The sequence below is a fragment of the Triturus cristatus genome, chromosome 3_1 (assembly GCF_964204655.1).
Source record: "Triturus cristatus chromosome 3_1, aTriCri1.1, whole genome shotgun sequence".
Taxonomy (NCBI): Eukaryota; Metazoa; Chordata; class Amphibia; order Caudata; family Salamandridae; genus Triturus; species Triturus cristatus.
Window position 1 is genome coordinate 625,599,402 of NC_140583.1, and position 20,478 is coordinate 625,619,879.

Consider the following 20,478-nt stretch of genomic DNA (forward strand, 5'->3'; position numbering starts at 1 on the left):
TTCACAACTTAGGTTCTGTTTCGAGCAAGCCCATAATTGTTTTCTCATGCACAACACTTGGGTCTTGACATTCTCGATCTCCACACAATTAATGTTATGTTTTATACTTTTTACACACGGCTGTGGCTTCACTGAACTACGTAATCACTGGAGGTCTTTTTGCTTTTCAATTTATTATGTTTCTCACTGAGTGCAAATCCTAGTTCGATTTCCCTTATGTATCAAGGATATACACCCATTGTTGCTCTTTGTTTTGTTGTAGTTGCCTTTACGGTGGACTCTCAGAATATTGATTTTGTACATTCGCATCCCCTGAAGAAGGGTTGAACAACCTGAAATGCATTGGGACCTTCGTTTACAATGAACATTGACCATGATTAACTCATATAACTTGTGCATCAACAAGTCGCCTGAACTCATATGTTTTGTTCTTTCTAATTGTCTCTTACTTTTGTGTAACCGTTGGAATATTGGTATTTACCTGTAATAATTGGCACAGTTCTAAGTGTTTTCCTTTTGTGCTTTAACTATTCAGTTGAAAATTAAAACCATTTTGAAACTTTTATAGTTCCTCAGCTGTGCGCTATGTAGGTCTGGGTCAACCCACTCCTCCTTTGCTTTCATTGTTCATACAGGGTTCAGGGCTATAACCATAACACATAGCAGCACGCTTTGCAAACATCCTCACCTCTTAATCAACAGTTAATACTATGTGAATAACTTTAAAAACAGGTGTGCAGGCTCATAGCTTTTTGCAATTTTCTAGACCTGTGCGCAGGAGGCACCACACTGTACACGGCATGCTGTTGGCTGCCTACGCTGCCCCTTCCGCCCGCCCCGCACTGTAAGTCCGTACCACTAGTGCTGATATAACACACAGACTTTTATTGATGTATTGGTGTTGCATAGGAAAAGTCAGCCGAGGCAACCCAGTGCAGAAAGGACTTGGAGAGACAGACACACACACTAGTACACAATTAAGCTTACGCACATATTACACACACATATTCACCGGCACACACACTCAGACATACACCAAAACAAATACTCGCATATATACCAAAGCACGCCCCCAAAAACACAAATACACATAAACACGTACCCAGACACACACACAAAGACACACTCACACACTAATACATACACCTACCTTCTACTACACGCAGATACACACAAACGTCCTCACACTAACACATACGATACACAAGTAGAATGTACAATGAATCTGACAGGGCCATGTGAGCCGGGGCCTGAGCGGGGCAGATACATTGAGGGTCGAGATTGTACTGTGTTTCTGACAGAGAGTGAAGAAATGATCAAGACTTTGAGATATTGGCATTGTAAATGATGATGCCTTTCTATTTATGTGTTAATTATCAAAACAGATGGATAAAGGCATTGTCATTTACAATGCCAATAGCTTAAACTCTCGCTAATGCTACTGGCATTTTAAATGACAATGCGTTTTATTTATGTTTGATAAAGAAAAGCAAAAAAAAAAGACATTGTCATTTACAATGCCAATAGCTCAAAATTTCGCAATTGCGAGACCTATTGCATTGCAAATGCTTGTTTTTTACTGGGTGCAGTAGTAGGTCTCATGAGCCCTAATGTGTTTCAATGTCTGTTAATTTTTTCAATACTCGAAAAATGTAGTTTGTAACCCAAACAATTGTTTTTATTGACATGTTTAATAAAATATTGAAATATTTTAGCCTTCTCCTTTTACACTCTGCTACACCCCCAGCAACAGTGTCACATTACATAACGCCTTCACTTTTGAGTCAGAGAAAGGAAAAGTAAACACTATATCAGGGGCTGCTCCTCCGCATTGGCGGAGGAACGTCGCCCCACTGGCTCAGGGCCAGCAGCAAAAAAATAAAACAATATTTCAGTATTGTTTTATTTTTTAGTCACTGGCTCAGCCAGCGTGAGCAGGAAGGGGCGGGGCTGAGGTATGGGTGGGGGAAGGAGGAGTGCTAGTGCACTCCCTAAGTGCTCATGTGCGTTTGGCCGGTAATCCCAGGCCGACCAAAACTCACATGCAAACTTAGGTTTCTCTAACTCGGCTTCATTGAACAGCTGAGTTAGAGAAACCCCCCAGATTGCCTGGTCTGAGCAGGGCGTCTTCTAGCCTGCTCAGGCCAATCTCCACGCTGCTCTGCAGTGAAGGGATTGGACAGGGTGTCTGTGACGAGTCTGCGGAGTCTGCTGGGAGGTCTCAGCCCTAAGACGCGTACGCTGGAGGAGGCCGGCAGCAAGTAAGTTTATCTTTTTTTTTAAAAGTTATTCTTATTACGTTCCCCCAAGCACCCCCCCCTCCCCACTCCTGCGCTCCGTCCCAAGCACCGCCCCTCCACTTTGTGTATGTGGAGCCCCTACTGCACTATATTAACAGAATGGTCAGTTGAAGCTCTCAGATATCTGACATTCTATCTTTGAAAACATTTGATATTGCAACACAAAACCACCAAGGCCTCTTTATTTCTAATTTTCAGAGTGAACTACTTCAAGGTAATCTGGGGTTGCTGCAGCACCTCCCGCGCTCCCAGATGCAGCGCCACTGAATTAACGAGGTGATTACAGAGCAGGGGGTTATGTCCCTATACCTCTCAAAACTCCTCAAAGCTGGTCTTCAGTTAGCGACCACTATGTTGGTCCTGGTTAAAACTATATCCAGTAGTTTATTCATTTTGCTCCAGTAAAACAGAGGAAGAGAGATGGCTTCTACTGAAACACGCAGTGATGGTGTGAAACAAGCGTTGCGGCACTGTACACGTTTTTGAGCTGGAAGCCTGTGGAGACATTTTGTTTGGGGAGATAAAGAAATTACTATTTAAAAATAAATAATAATTGACAAGATTTCGTATGGTGAAAGTTCTGGCCAACAGAAATGCTGATGTGCGATGATGATGTTTAGTACGGTTTCCTATCTATCGGTCTTTCACCTGTACCTCAGTCTTGGAAAGGTGAACCCTGATGAGTGCAGCGGGGTTGCATGGTAGCCCAGACTAATGGGACTTGAGAAAACACTCTATATCAGGAGTGGCAACCTGCACATACAAGAGGGATACACCGAAGTGCCTTGACAGAACAGAACTGGTCTGGACTGCACATACCACCGTGGTGTCCTTACCCCTTCAAGGAAGTCCAACACTGTATTTTAGAATCCAGGCATCCTTGCTGCAGTGTGTGCAAACGAGATGATATCCTTCTGTCCTCCTACAATCTCCTTTGAGACATTGCCAATTTCCTTATTCTTTTATTAGGGAAAGACATGTCAGGGGAAATAAACAAAAGGAGTAGCATTGCCGTGGCGAAGGAGCCTTAGCCAGTTTCCTCTATTTTGACCAGTGCAGTGGTAGAAAGGATGTCATTTTACAATTTAAGACCAGCTGTTCTCTGAAAAAAGATCCTGTAATTGGCCCGTGTCCTCTATCTCTATCCGCATTGTAATCGCAAGAGAAGACAAACATTTACCTGAACATTTAGCATAGGTTGTCAATTCAGGGATAAACCATGTTGATAAAAACGATTTAAAATCACAATTAGAAGGTAGTTGAAGTGAGAACCCCCGTGATAGCTAACTTAAGTTAAATGGATACTTTGTGTACGACCTACAGGATGACAATTAAAGGCTCCACCTTTCAACTTCCCATCTTTCAAACGAGTACCATTAATTAGTTAACTTACCGCATTTACTAATGTCCAGATTGCAGTATCAAGTGTTATATAAAAGCAAGTTATTAATATTGTGAATTTAATTTTATATTCTCCTAGATCTCAATTGTTTGGAAACCGTACAGAGTCTCACAATCCATGCAGCGGGCGATGTCACTTACCATCATCCCAGGTCTTCACGGTGACGGGCGAGGAAGAGCGGCTGGCCCCCAGCTGGGAGTAAGCAACGACATAGAAGACATAGCTGGTGCTCGGCTTCAGGTCTTTGACGTGAAACTCAAGGGTGTCGTTATTCACAGCAAACTGGTACTCAATGTTGTCTGTGCCTAGAAGACAGAGCTCAGGACATCAGGTAGGAAAGGAGTGTGGCCAAACGTCACACACAGCATTATATGTTTCCAACAAGAGCACCACATCATGGGATGAACAGTGCAGAGATATATATGCAAGGGATGATAACTTCTTCTGACTGAGTACTGGCTCCCAAATTCCTACCAGATACATGCATCTAATCGGTCTACTTGTGGGCTGAAGATCAGTAGAAGGAGGCGGGATAACTAGATACAAACAGGCAGTTGTTTTGTTGTGTATAAAAATTGTACACTGAGATATTGGAAAAGACCAGCGAGTCAGGGATGTGAGGGAATGCTAGAGTCTGGCAGAATATATCAGTGATGCGACTGAACAACATTTCAAGGCAAGCGATGTAGGGAATGAATGAGTGCACTGAGGTTTACGAGGACGGTGCTGGGGTGAATAAGTGAAACGCCACTCAAATATCTGAAGGCTGTGAAGTGGGGCAAAAACTGATGCTCCTCTGGAGTGTACGAGTGCTGTCATCTGTGGAATAAGTAACTCCGCAGGACTGTATGAGTCATGATTTGGTTGAAAGGGATGAGTCTCCAGTGAAGTACATAAAGCAATGATTTTGGGCAGCGAGAGGAGCTTCACTGAGGAGCTTGAAGGTCCCAAATACAGCGCTTACTTTATGTGGGTACATCCTCACACAGAAGACAGAGAAGTACTTACCAGCATGAAAAGAAGCATTCTGCCCTAGAACTCTCTTTTGAATCATTTTATCATTCCCTTTGCCTATAACATGGCTCTCTCCCCCTTTCACTCTCGCCTTATAAATATCAGACTAGAAAATGCACAGTCGATGGATGATGAACAAGTCGATGAGCGCAGAAATTCAGAACAATGTTGAGAAAGCCTTGGACTCCAAGCAATGAAAATTACACATACGTAATGAGGCTAGTAACACCTCATCCATCTTCCTTGATGGCCCTTCACCATACAGGAAGCAAACAAGACAAAGCCAGACTACAGTGCCATATGTGGACTACCATTCAACAGTAAAAGCTGGAATAAATAGCCATGAAAATCAAACACAGGACAGATGACCTATGACCAAATTCCTTTGATGGGACCCTTTGAAATATAGCCAATGGCATAGCACCAGTTCACGTGAGGCAGCACAACACCTCCCTGTCCCCCAAGGGAACGCCTCCTGAATCTACTTTGAATACAGTTGTCACCACTGTGTCTACACCAGGGCTGCACCGGTCAGTACTGCTCTCCTGACAGGACAGCCTTATTGACACTACACCAACATCAATATAGAAAGACATGGTCATACTGAAACAATTTGTAGGGCCACCCGGACAATTCTTGTGAACGCTGTGCCACCTGAACTCAAGAGGGGAGCATGAATTGTGTGTGCTGATGTTTTTAACTAACTCAATTAGTACATCACTTATCAATTTGAAAATCTGACTGGATTTGTGCTTATGACTTGCAGAACCTCAGATGTGAGAAGTTGTGGCTATAAGTTGCAGAATCAAATGGCCTGAATATGTGGAACCAGTTCATGGGTCCAAGAACCAGCATCAATGTTCTGGAAGGACTGCCGGACAGTGGTATCCTGGGAACAAGACTCTTACGCTTCGTGCCAGTCGAAGGACCTCCTTGGCTATTATACCTGTAAACTTGCCTAGAACACAAGTCACAAGCTAAGGAGGCATTTAAAGAAAAAATTCTGAATGCAACTCTATGATGTTACTGTGTTTAAAGAGGGCATGAGCACAGTCTCAGGTATGAGGAACAGATGGGCCTCAAATCCTGATGTTTAGTGACAGAGCAGTTGCCAGGGGGGATCATTACAACACTGTGGACACATGGATTGCTCTTGTAGTAGCCCGCCAGGTGAGTGTTGATGGTCTACATATAAACCAAGCATTCAAACTTTCCATGGGCAGTGCCAAGACAGACTGTGTGGGCTTAGAATTGAACAAGGTAATACAGATGCTCAAATCCGGGAACACTGAGGAAGGACAGTGAAAAGAGCCCAAAGCAGCCTAGAACTATAGAGCCTGGTAACCCTGGGGCCTTTATTTAGCTGGAGTCACCTTCAAAGACCTTTGATGGCAAAGCATGGGCAGTGGGCGCCACCTGTGCTCAGTGGGACTTGATATTACACCACAACTGAAGGAGCAAGCACTGGAAATCCCAGATACTGAGGCCAAAAACAACCTTGTGGAGTGTGAGAGAAGCACGCTACAGCCTTGTAGGAAAAAAAAACACAGCCAATGGATATGTCCCTTCACCCCAGAGTCTGCTGTGCTATCGGAACAAAGTCCATAGTTTGAGCGCCGACAAGGGCCCAGGTAGCTCCAAAAGCCAAAGGCAGGGACTATAGTTAATGGAGACACTGCTTCGCTTTCCACCAGGAAAGAAAAATATAGCCTACCTCCAGCTGGTGAAAAGTCAGTGAGTACAATAGCTGTTTCAGACTTCCTGAAGCAAACAGTCAAGGCTACCAAGTGCCCCAGTATCAATAATGTAAGCCGAACCACGCTTTGTGTGTACATGGCCTAGCACCATCAACAGGTGCATTGTACCAGGCTGCAGACTGTAGTAAAACCACAGTCACTACTACTACAACGTACATCACAAGGCTATGGTATGTATTCCAACAGAGTTGACCTGTATGGTGCAGTGCGAGCTGGGGGCCGTGAAAGAGTCAAACACACTGAGCATGACACCCACTCCAACTCCACCCCATCTGAAGCATCGGTGACTAAGGCTGGGTGGCAGAACAGCCCCCATAAGAAAGGCCTGCCATTAATGGTGTAAGAGAGAGCACAGCAGTAGCCTATTACAGCAAGCATGCCCTTGGCCAGGCGCTTTCAGGCATTCACCTGCCATTCGGGCAGCAAAGAGCACAAAGCGACTATTCTCCAATGGAAGCTAAACACAGGTGGCAGGATGGGCAGATGGCCAAGTTACGGGCCGAAGGGACACAGCCCTAAATTGAATAAAAAGAGGCAAGAAACTAATTTCTTTTGAACTTTAGAGGAAGAAAATTATTTTCTTGTCTACAGGGTGATAACTCGCCCAGTCACTGGAAAGTCTGCGATGAGGAAGATGGTCAAGGGGATGATGAGATTCCACTGAAGAGCAGTTTAAACTTAGGAAATATTAAATATTAAACAGTAACATTTCAGTAATGTGGAGTTAATTAGATTGTACTGCAATGTATGAGGATGGAGATATGAAAAACTAGATTCCACGGCAGTGTACAAAGCTCATGATGAGGGGAATGCTCAATATTCAGCTGATACAGACGAGGCCGATTAACTTCAGAAAGCCTGCGAGACCACTGAAGAGGCAGTGTAAAAAAGAACATGGCGTTGAGAGGGAGAGACAGATTTATCAGGAAAAAGTCTCTAACTGGGATACTGAACCTCCAGACCACAGGTAACCTTCACCGTCAATACAGATCCCCCAGGCACTGTACCAAGTCACCATCCACTGTAGGAAGCCATCACCCGCTACAGACAGCGCCTGAGCACAGTTGGCAACCTTCAGCCATAGCAGATAATCTACACCCACCACAGGGAGGCTCCATTCGCTGCGCAAAGTCTCCACCTTTCGGGGAAAGAATACACCACACTGAATGCATACGACACCAGACTGTACGAGGCCTTCACCCACTATATACAACCCTCATCTATTTCACAGAGTCTCCACTTACCAATGGCTTTCTGGTAATGAAGAGAGAATCCGATGATCTGCTCGCTGTTATACTCTGGCATCTCCCATGACACGACTATCACAGTGCTTGACAAAGGCACTGCCGTGACACCCTTTGGGGCACTGGGTAAGCCTTCACGGACAATGACGGACAGCTGAGTGGTGGCGCACGCTGTCCCCAGGCTGTTATCTGCAATGCACTGGTAGTATCCTGCATCCTCCAGTCCAATCTGGGTGATGACCAGGCTGCCGGTGCTGGGGGTCTTCACCCGCCCATTAGGCAGGACTGGTGAGCCATTCTTCAGCCAGAAAATGGACGGGGTTGGCTCTCCTTCTACACTGCAGACAAACCTAGCTGTGCTGGCTGGAGGGCGGGACACATTCTCAGGATGGTGGGTGATAACTGGAGGCGCTAAGAAATAAAACAATGTGAGACAATCACTACTGACAGGATACCCAAAAATACACCTCTGCCAATAGGGAAAAAATAACATCTCTCTGTTGGTATAAATATTGGAAAGAATCACTAAGATGTTAGAGTAATGTGTGAACACTTGCTATCAAATGCAAATACAAATATACTTGTTATTTGATTTTAGGAATTGTGCAGGAGTCCATCTGTGCATTTTTTCCTCGAACATACACTGAGGCTGGGAAGCTATGCTGCATTCTGACAGCAGATAAGGACCACAGGGTTCTTCTAGCCTTACACTTTCCCCATATGCCCTCAGTTTCCAGTGTTACTCTGGCCTGAACAACTACATGAAGGAATTGTTAAATCTTGCCCCATATGTGATGCTGTATTTGCCGAGTCTTCATTAGTTTTGAAAACTCTGCCTGCCTAGTTACCCCTGCACTTACCAAGTACCCGCAGCTCTGCTGAGGCATTGACAAAGTGCCTGGTGTGTGGCCGGTTAGCACGGCAGACATAGACCCCGGAGTGATGTGGCTGAGCGTGTGCAATGAGTAGATTAGCTTCACCAAGAACAATCACATCCGGTGCAATCGGCTTCCCATCTGCAAACAAAAAGAAAAAACATTTGATTAACACATTTCGAGATTGCCCCAGGAATTCAGATACTAGGTGCAGGAAGTAAGGATGTCTCACGAAGGACATTGTTCAAACCAAAGTTGTGCCTGAGGTAAGTAACAACTCTAGGTTTCCTGTGTGAGTCTACGCCTTGCTAACCTCCAGCAGAAATGGTGGAGCCTCACGAAGGCCATCACAACGCTGGGAAAGATCGAGAGTGACGCTCCATCCCCTGAGACACATCATTTCAGTCCTGCAGGCTTGGTTTTTGCTATTTATTCATCCCTAATTCACTCATCCTAAAAGGCAGTTAAGTGCAGCGTAACACATTGTGTAAAGTTGCTGTTTTAAAAAAAAAATTACATTGTAGAAATGATGGGTGTGTTGTAAGTTTTTTACTTATTAATAATGAGTATAATGACACATCCTCTCCTCGACTTTCTTTCTTTCAAATGGCTTGTCAAAAAAATTAGCTCACTCTATAGTAAAGCAGAAGATGAGCAATATATTTAAATTTTTTAAGTGCAACGGACAAAGGCAACAAAAAACAATAATTTCACTGCCTAAGCCACACATCATGAACCTGGAAGAATGAATAATTGAATTAACTCTTACAGTTCACATGAACATCAGTTCGATATCCACATGCCAGAGGGAAGAAACATGGGCATTCTTTTCTGAAGTCCGAGTTGATAACGGAACAATTCAGCAGACAATGAAAGAAGCAATGGAGAAAGTGGGGTGTGTGACGGAAGAGATAGCGGAGCTTCAACAGAGAGTTGTCAACATAAAAGAGGCTTCATCTAAAAGGGCTAGCTCCGTGGAGAGACAAGAAGTACAGCTAAGGGAAGTACAGACTAAACTGGAGGATTTGGAGAACAGACAGAGACGACAGAATCTTAAAATTTTTGGGATTCCTGAAGGTTTGGAGGGAGGGGATCCTAGAGCTTATATTGTTCAGATTATGCAGAAGGCTTTTCCCGAACTTGGGGACGGGGACTGGGATTGCCAGATCCAGCGGGCGCACAGACTCCCAATAGTACAACGTCAGAAGAATCTCCAATATCCTAAGCCATTCCTACTTTATTTTGGTAACTATTTATTGCGCCAAGCTGTCTCTCTAAAAGCTGGCCCTAGATCGCCCGTGGTGGTGGACTCTCTCTCTCTGGTCTTTCGATCAGACTTTTGCAAATTTACGATGGATAAGAGATGGCAGTTGAAGCAACTGATCGACCCGCTAAAGGCATTTGGTGTCCTAGCTTATTTGCAAGAGCCTGCCCGGCTCAAACTTATTAAGAATGGGCAAAGCTACTCTTTTTTTTTCCAGATTGGAGGCAGAGGAAACGTTGCAGAAATGGAAAGGGGAAGGTTCAGGCTAAATTAGGGACTTTAAAAATAAGGGGGAAGGGGAAAGAAAAAAAAACCTTTAATTTTTCAATCTGTCTTAATACAAGCATATAATTTATAGGCCTGTTTTGGCCTTTCTACTTACTCCTTTTTTCCTTATCAAAAATGGTTTGGGGGGGGGGGGTCTCTAGACCGGGGGCTGTGGGGCGGATGAGTCCTAGCTGACTGCCATACCAGCAGCAGTTACTAGAAGAGGATGATTCCTCCTCCAAGGAACAGGGTGGGTGTGAAGGGTGGCAAGGGTGTCAGGGGGTTGGGGTGGTTTTTTACGATGCATAAAAAGATAGCTGTCAAAAAGGATAAAAAAAACGACATGAAAGTGATTTCAAATAATTTTGGCACTATATTTTGTGCTACTGACATAAAACAAGCAAAGATGGGGTTTCTTTTTATTGAATGGCTAAAGTAAAGATTTTAGCCTGGAATGTTGCAGGCCTCAATGGTAGGAATAAGAGACGTTTGGTGGAAGAGGAACTGCGGATGTATAACCCACATTTAGTCTTATTATCAGAAACTCATATAGCATACAAAGATAAAGGGCTTCTTAAACAATTGGGATATGAAATCGATACAGCTTCGGATCAAGATACTTCAACTAGAGGTGTAACTATCCTAAGGCATAGACATCTAAAATGTACAATTGAAAAATCGCTAACAGATAAAAGTGGTAGGTGGGCTATTGTGCAGGCTCAGATTGAAGGTAGGAAATGTGCTCTGTGCGTAGTATATGGCTCAAATAGTGATGATTATAAATAATAGATAGACTGAATATTGAATTGCTGAGCTGGGAAGGCGATAAAGTTGTGATGGGGGATTTTAACTGTGTTATGAATTACGAGATAGACACTACAAGGCGACATGCATCCCAGAGGATAAAAAAAGACACGCACAGCAATTAATGAGCTAGGACGAATACATGTTCTTAGAGATGTTTGGCGGACATTATACCCCAATATACCAGGCTATACCTATTATTCTGCTGCGCATAAATTATGTTCCTGCATAGATATGGCCTGGGCATCAGATGAAATTATAGAATTTTGTACTATGGAGATATGTTCCAGGGTCACTTCAGACCACAACCCCATCCTCTTGAATTTTAAGATACCATCAGCGAGGAAACAGATGAGGGGTTTCTCATTCCCTAGATATCTCTTAACAGATGAAATCTATATAGCAAACATTAAGCAACACTTGAGGGAATATCTGGAAATTAATAATGGCTCTGCAATACCAACAATAGTCTGGGACTCATGCAAGGCCAGCATCAGAGGATTCAAACAGCAATACATTTGGAGACAGAATAGGCAGCGCAAGATAGAGGTAGATGAGATTATTAAAGATATCAAGATCACAGAGAACCGACAAGCAGAAGCACTATTAAACGGCTCTCAAAACCTAGAAACTATAGGATATGAATTAATAAATTTAAAATCAACACTAAAACAATCATTTAGGGAGAAGATAGTGGTTAAAATTAATAAATATAAACTATCTCAATATGAAAGTGGGGAAAAAATTGGGAAGCTCTTAGCTTTTAAAGTGGCTGATCAACAAGCTAAGACACACATAAAAAAATTAAAGGCTCAAACAACGAGATATATGAGCAGCCAAGTCAGATACTTGCGCAGTTTGCTACATACTATCAAAATTTATATACACCAGAGGCTCAGCCACAAATGCTTGATATTATAAAATATGTTCAGATGCATCTAAAAAAAAAAACGGTAGCTAATGAAATATCAGAAATACTGTCAGATGATATTCAGCATGATGAGATTAAAGCGGCCATCTCCTCTTTGGCATAAAGGCAAGGCATCTGGAGATGACTTAATCCCCCTAGAACTGTATAAACTATGTCTAGATGAATTACTTCCAGCTTTTACTCAACTCATTAAGTATATCGAAGCAGGGGGGAACGCTCCAGATTCCTGGAATATGACTCGGATAAAAAATTTTTTTAAAAAGAATAAACCTCCAGAGGAATGTGGGTCCTATAGACCCATATCGCTTATAAATACGGATGCGAAAATTTACGCCAAAATTCTAGCAACTCGCTTAGCACCAATAATGCCGGAACTTGTCTCACCCCAACAACATAGGTTCATTTTAGGACGGGATACTACATCTCATGTGAACACGGCTATAGCAGCGTTCGATGTTGCCAAAACAAAAATAGCCCCACTCGGTATGATATTACTAGATGCAGAGAAAGCATTTGACCGAGTGGGGTGGGACTTCCTTTGGGTAACATTATCTGCATTTGGCATTAAGGGTAAATTTTTACATCTGATTAAATCTTTATATCATCATCCCACAGGTAAACTAGCCTATGCAGGACTACAATCTGACGTGTTTCCAATATTACGGGGTACCCGTCAGGGGTGCCCTCTCTCACCACTTTTATTTGCACTATCAATAGAGCCATTCATATTAGCACTACAAACCCAACCTCGGATTATACCTTTTGTACATAACTCAAATGAATTAAAAATTACGGCATATGCTGATGATATTGCTGTATACTCAGCGGATGCTAAAACAGCACTGTATGAGGTGGTCAATGAAGCAGAAAGATATGGCTTGGTATCTGGCTACAGACTTAACATCAATAAAACCCAAATATTAATGAATTATAAAGACGGTGAAATAATAACTGGGTTATGCAACACGGCTACTTACCTAGGGGTTAAGTTAACTACTAGAATAGATAAAATCATAGAAATAAACTATGAGACTCTTCTTAAGGAGACTGCAAAACTGCTTAAAAAATGGCACAAGGTTCCTATAGGTATTGGTGGCCTTATAAACATAATTAAAATTAAAATACTGCCTAAGTTTATCTACTTATTTCGCTCTATCCCTTTAAGACTAAATACGTCTTTGTTTAAACTACTAGACGGAATCTGTGGCAGTTTCATATGGGGCTATAAGAAGGATCGTAGAGCAATTCGACTACTTAAGCTACCATATAATCAAGGGGGTCTGGATTTTCCAGATTTCAAATTATACTTTTGGGCAGCCTTTTTTAGGCGGCTACGAAGCTTAATACACCCCGCAGGATGCAACGCACCCTTTTTTTTAAAGTTTATGCTTGGCAAGGAACATGAAATGTTCCTGTACAGAATTAACGATCCGAACTATTTCAAGCGGGTTAGATTTAAGGTCGCACGAGATATTGCAAATATATGGTTCATAATTACTTCCAACTACAATACATCATTTTATCATGATAAACTACCCATATGGGGCAATCCAGGTTTACCAGAAATTTTTCAGGATATGGAGGGTAAACGATGGGCTAGCTTTGACATAAAATACTTGGGTGATGTATATGATCAAAATGGGTTTATGACTTTTGAGAAAATAAAGACTATATATAAGATTTATTTATTTATTTATTCATTTGTAAAGCGCATGGTTATACCTAACGGTGTGTCCCCGCGCTGAAAGATAACGTTGGGCATGCAATTCAATTATTTTCAAATTCGAGATTATTTTATCCGTAGCATGCAATTGACGAATATCTCAGGTTCGCTTATATGGGATTATATGTATAAGGATAACTTAAAATCAATAATTAGTACTGGATATAACATCTTATGCACATTTAAGCTAGACGACTGTCATAGATCAGCTGAACGCCTGGGACACAATGTAGGGATATCAGTGACAGCTAATACTATATCACGTGCTTTCTCTAGACTCAATAACTCCGTATATTCCTCTAACCTCAGGATACAACAATTCAGAACAATTTGTCAACTATACTATACACCAGAAAGAATATCAAAGTGGTCCTCCCATGGTCATTCTAGCGAGCGTACAAAGTGCCCAAAATGTAATCTACAGGCTGCGGATTTAAAACATATGTTCCTTTCATGTCCTTTATTAGAGAACTTCTGGTCGAAGATAACTGAAGTGATTTCTCAGAAATTAGGGAGTGTAGTGATGTTCTCAGCAATAGAGGTATTAGTTGGAGCCCAGAGCATTACAAGTAGACATGCAAACTTAATCTCAATATTATTGGTTAGTGCAAGATTGACAATCGCTCGTGCGTGGATCTTACCAACACCCCCATCGGTCATGGAATGGTGGGGATTAGTTAAAGAAATATATGATATGGAATCAGCATTGGCAAAAACGATAGGGACGAAGGCACTCTGTAAACTAAATAAGATATGGGGTGTACTATTCTGAAATGTTCAAAGTATAATATGTAAATATTTTTTTTTGTTTTTGTTTTTTAACAGAGCCATATGCCCACTTATTCTATTATCTCTGCCATGAGGGCTAATATGCATATCTGTAGATATGAAGAGTAAGATACTTCTAGAACTGATATACTTGCTTGTATTAATGTTTGTACTAATGTGTTTACAATTTCTTTAACTGAACAGTATGTATTAATTCTCTCTTTTTTTTCATGTTGGTAATAAAGAATAGAAAACAAAAAGAAAAAAATGATGGGTGTGTTGTAATTTTTTACTTATTAATAATGAGTATAATTACACATCCTCTCCTCGACTTTCATTCTTTCAAATGGCTTGTCAAAAAAATTAGTTCACTCTAGAGTAAAGCAGAAGACGAGCAATATATTTAAATTTTTTAAGTGCAACGGACAAAGGCAACAAAAAACACTAATTTCACTGCCTAAGCCACACATCATGAACCTAGAAGAATGAATAATTTAAGTAACTCTTACAGTTCACATGAACATCAGTTCGATATCCACATGCTATGGTTCTGAAGTTGGCAACTGCACATCAAAATCCAGGCCTTCCTAATCATCTCTATCCTAAGCAAAATGAGAAAGCATCCTGTAAAACTGGCTTTGGACGGTGGAAGCATCAACATGTACCCAAACAAAGATCCCTAAGCAATATCTTAATGGTTTCTAGCCGAAGGTGGGATCCTGCTTGCCTTCATGCCCTTAATAGAATGCACGTGTCTTTTCATAGGAACTGGGACTGTCTACATTCTGTGTCATGACCAAAGGCGAAGTGTGTTATTTTAAAACTAATTCAGTGTCAATAAAGGGTGAGAAGAGGTACCAATTTCATGTGAGACCTTCCTTTTCTAACACACGTAAGCTAAAGGCAGAAATTTTGGAGATTACGTTGGAAGCACTTAATCAGGGGTGGCTATGTAAAAATGAATTCGATTTTTTGAATACAGACATATGCAAAATTCCGAATATATATGTACTCCCCAAAGTACATAAAAATACTGAATGCCCGCCGGGAAGACCCATTGTGTCAGCCTGTGGTTCCTTGTTGGAACCATTGGCGAAATACATCGGTACTTTTCTCACCCCGTTGGTTAAAGAAACTCAATCGTATGTGAGAGATACGATGGATTTCATATCACAAATAGAAAATCTCCCGTACAACGTTGACGGTCAACTCTTGGTATCCTTCGATATCACATCGTTGTATACTAATATCCCACAAGACGAGGCGCTGGCAGTCATGAAATCTAAATTGGAGGAAAGAGAAAGGCCACATCAAGTACCAACTGACTTCATAATATCGCTAGCGACATTATGTCTAAAAAATAATTTTTTTAGCTTTAAAGATGTCCTGTATCTTCAAATAATGGGAGTTGCAATGGGCTGTTGTTTCTCACCCGAGATAGCCAATTTGGTTATGGATGAGTTTGAGAAAAAATGGATATATAGCGACACCAACCCTTTTAAATCTTGGGTTTGTTTTTGGTGTCGCTATATCGATGACATTTTTATGATTTGGGGAGGAAATGAAATGCAACTGTCAGACTTTCATAGTTGGCTTAATGCTAGAACATTGGAACTTAAATTCACCATCTCCAAAGATAAAGTAAAGATCAATTTTTTAGACGTTCTCGTACAACACCAGAGTGGCCAATTGAAAGTCAGCCTTTATACCAAACCTACTGATCGCAACACGCTGTTGCATTTTTCCAGTGGACATCCACGCAATTTGAAGGAGAATTTGCCATATGGGCAATTCCTCCGGATTCGGAGGAATTGCTCTAACAAAGAGGATTATTTCTCTTGTGCTGAAATTCTAAAAAATAAACTAATTATGCGAGGTTACCCCAAGAAATTGATTAAGACAGCACTTAAAAGAGCATGGTACACACCACGAAAAGAATTACTCACCCCTAAACATCGTGAAGACAAATCATCTCTCACGTGTGTGCTGACATATGGGCCCAAAGCAAACAAGATTAAAACGATAATTCTATCTAATTGGAAACTCATTGATACCTTAGACATTCAGAAGCCACTGTTTGCATTCAAGAAAGGTAGGAACATCAGACAACATCTTGTACGAGCAGCAAGAATGAAGGATCCTCCAAGAAGAGACCTTTTGGGTCTCTTAAGTCTGCCGCCTGTGACAGGACACTATAGATGTTAAAACTGTGTGGCGTGCAAAATGACTAGTGATTCCAAACAAATAATCATCAATGGATTCAAACACGATCAGAGAGTTTTTTCAAACTGTAACACAAGTAACATCATATATTGTGTTAATTGTCCATGTAAAAAGTTTTACATTGGACAAACGACGCAGACTGCAAAAAAACGGATCTTACAACATAAGTCAAGGATCAAATGTAAGACACAGGGAGCTCCACTGGTCCAACATTTTCTCTCACATAACCATACAGAAAATGATCTACATTGGTCTATACTGTTGGTTGTGCGAGATACTAATAAAGATACCGTTCAAACTAAACTGAACAGATCAGAAGCGAGACTTATAGAAAAATATCACACAGCAACGTTGGGCCTGAATGACAGAGACGAAATGTAGTCACTGATTCAGGACCCTTGAAAAAATCCCCTGACCCGGTAGTATCAATTGGACAACTTTTTACTTTTTGCATTTTACTTGTTGTCTTATTTCCTGGTCGTTTGTATTCGATCCCTTAACTTTATTGACATCTACAATATACAATATATGTGTCTGTTTGTACTTGTGTTTGTGAGGTTATAATAATCGTCACGTACAAGGGCACAGTCCAGTGTGATCTCAACATGTATACATTGATGAGCCTTGTGTAATTGTTATCTAGTAATACTGTACGGAGTGGTAGTACATCTCACAATTGGTGTTTACTCGGTCTGAGCTATATTCTCTGTGTTATTCCTTTTCTTTGACTTTATATGCTCATTCCTGCGCATTTCTCCTTAGTTGCTGAATAGGAGTGGTTTCAAAATTATCAACTTTTTTAGATTCACTGGGGCTTAGTTAGTACGCGCTGTTCTCTATGTCTATTGGGAGACACGCAATACCACGTATTAGTCCGTTGTCCCTGTTCAGTATTTTAGACTTCCGTTTCCTCCGAGTACGTGATTCCGCTTTGGGAACCGTGTGAAGAGGTGGTCCAGTTAGTGAAAGATCCCGAATTATTTAAGGTACGACCGTTTAGGGGATATGTTCCGCATATACAACTAGGATTGGTTTATAGTTCCATTGCTTCCCAAGGTTGACTACTTGGCTCTTCTCTGTCTCTCTTTTTTCGGTAGAAGTTACTACCATTACAGATGACATTACGGGTTGATGATTTACACACCCCCTTTACATCTTACGGACCGCTTATGATTGGTACTAGAGGTAAGATCTAGTTATGCTCGACTCTAGTGCAAGCCCATTTTCTACACAGTAATTACGATTTTGAGTTTTAACCGTAGTCCCTCATTTTTTCATTTTTTCGTTTTTTATTCAGAATTTCAGTCTCGCTATGGAGACATTCCCACGTAGGAATATGATGGGATAACTGCGAAATTGGTAACGTGAGAGTACCTCATAGTCGGTTTTTGTAATTTTCTGGATGTATCTTTCTTTATTCTGCTTGGCTTTTGCATGATATTACACGACACGGGTGATTGAACTCTCGTGGTGGTTAAGTTACTCTTCTTTGCACTTTCAAGTCTGATCTTTGGTTTATTAACAATACTGCCACCCCCAGAGAGGTTCTGCATTTCACGGAGAGTTTGTATATTTTTGTATATAGAGAGTGTATATATATAGATTATTATACATATTGTATATGTTTGTTTATATTATAGATGTGGTTCCAGGAGATTTTCCCTTATATACCCTAGTCCTGATGAGGCCCTCAAGCAAGTTGGGCTGAAACACGTTGACTATTTTGATTACAAAGAGCCCCGGAGGAATTTGAATTATTGTCTAACTGAGATATGTAGCACTAAGAAATCATGTTTAGAGGTGTAAGCTTCAATACCTCTCAGTACTGCGTAATGGGGCGTCTTTGACTAATGGAATGTTCACGATAGAAGTGTCTACATCCATTATTTACTTTAGGGGAATAAGGATTGGATTACATTTTCTTTGAAGTTTGTTTATGCTTTTCTCTGGTTTTGAGCAATGTTTCTATGTTCATCTATCGAATTATGTGTTTGTGAATCTTTATCCAAACATTGATAAAAGAGATTTATCAAATGACACTGTGTCTAGACAATGATATCAATGCCAGACGATTTATTCAAATACTTAATTAATTTACCGTGAAGGATAATTTGTGGTTTCCTTCATTTTGTGAGAGAAATATTATTTGATTTGTTCCTTCGCATCATCTTGTTATTTGTTATACTTCCTTTTCTAAGGCTCTTCCGGCGGTGTAATATTTGATAATGGAGTCATTAAAGAACAGTGTCTTGAAATGATGCCACTTAATGAGGTTCAGTGTCTCTGTCTCAATCGTTATCTCCAGAAAGTCTATTCTCCTCTTAGAAGAATAGCCAGACTTGTCCATGATGATGACAAACCCTGATTGCTCAAGATTTCTCTGGCAAAATGCACTTATCTACCATTGTAAATAAAGAGTTACAGCTTACTTCTCTGCCATATCTCTCTAACAGAATCCAGTCTTTCCTCCAGCTAGGCGAATCTACATTACGACAATTTATTTAACTTGCCCAATCTCTCAGTTAACCTCTAAAGTCATCAATATAAACTCTCATATGCCCAACTACAGTTGCTGCAATTCTACATTGCTCCTAATTTGAGATGATTTGCTTTTCACATCACATCAGACATCTCTTGGGGCTGCAATGTTCAGCTCCAGATTGGGCCAGCTGCCTGCCCCTCAGGCCACTGGTGAGCTGCAGTAGGAGGTGAAGCAGGGCCATCTAACAGAGTGTGCATAGCGCACTCCTGGGCGCAGGTGGCACTAGGTCAAGTAGCCTGCACACGGAACAGGCTGAGTGTCATGACCGGGCCCGTCAGGAGTGCAACACACACGTTCACAGCAGCTCAACTGTACCTGTGACAAAGACACTATTCAAACACTTCCTTTGGTATAGGACACACCGGTACTTGCCGTTATGTCGCACAGGGAAGTGGCACTTGGCTGACAAGGTATTTGGCAATCTATGGGCAACCGGATGCTCTGCCTCTGTTATACTGGACTCTTCCAGAATAACAGGGGCCGAGCAGGGTTCTCACTGCGGTGGTAGCATGCGGGTGTACTGGGGCTAGAACTAAGCACTTGAAACCCAGTCGTTATGGTCCTGGAGCTGCTTACCGTGATACTTTGAGCTCAACACCACCATATCTGTAGGCTGCGCTGTAAGCGTGCCCCGACCCTAAATTCTAAATTGAAGCAATGCCAATTACCTATTAATCCAATTTCTGTGTGTGTATGTAAAGAAGGCTTATCCTTGGGGGCAATTGGTCAGTCTGCTGTTACCAAATGAGGGCCTAACGGTTTTGTGCAGTTCATGCTTGTCAGAGGTTTTTTGTGGGGTCTGGGTGATAAAACTACATGTACGTTCCAACTCTCCCATCATATTAGGTAACAAGAGCAACTGATTCAAAGTATAAACTAGCACTGGCAAACCCACTGGGTCTGGCCTTGGCAGCAAACAATTTTGTATGTATGCAAACATTCGTGGTACACGTTAAAAGTTAATAAACAATAATTCTGCTGTCTAGAGGTGGTTTGCAACTGTTTGCCATAAAAAAGTTTAAAATGACCCCAGCGTAAAAGTAAAAAAAAAAAACACATTATATGAAAGCAGACATTTAAGCTGAGATTGGCCCACCAGCGTTGCCACTGAGATGGGCTATTACCTTTTAGGCATATGTACACATGTGCATAAGAACAATGCAGTTACTCACACAGTGTAGAGAGCCAGTGGCTAAAGTGGGCTTACCCATTGCCCCCTGATGCATTCCATGGTGGGCAAATGCAAAATGTGAATGACACCTGAACCAGTCCAATGAAAGCAGAGGGCTGGCTGAAAGCATATGTAATAATATACATATGTGTTTTTTATTATGAATGTAAAATGTGAGGCTGGAGCAAAAGAA

At 41.5% G+C, this 20,478-nt stretch overlaps 1 protein-coding gene across 1 annotated transcript in view; it reads right to left on the minus strand.

Annotated features, from left to right (window-relative positions):
• IGDCC4 (immunoglobulin superfamily DCC subclass member 4) overlaps positions 1–20,478 on the minus strand; it is a 575,762-nt gene that overhangs the window by 97,951 nt on the left and 457,333 nt on the right. The window contains exons 6-8 of the mRNA XM_085644585.1: positions 8,578–8,733; positions 7,718–8,128; positions 3,843–4,007 (exon numbers count right to left, since the gene is read on the minus strand). Of these exons, the coding sequence (XP_085500711.1) occupies positions 3,843–4,007; positions 7,718–8,128; positions 8,578–8,733 (732 nt within the window). The remainder of the gene's footprint in view (positions 1–3,842; positions 4,008–7,717; positions 8,129–8,577; positions 8,734–20,478) is intronic.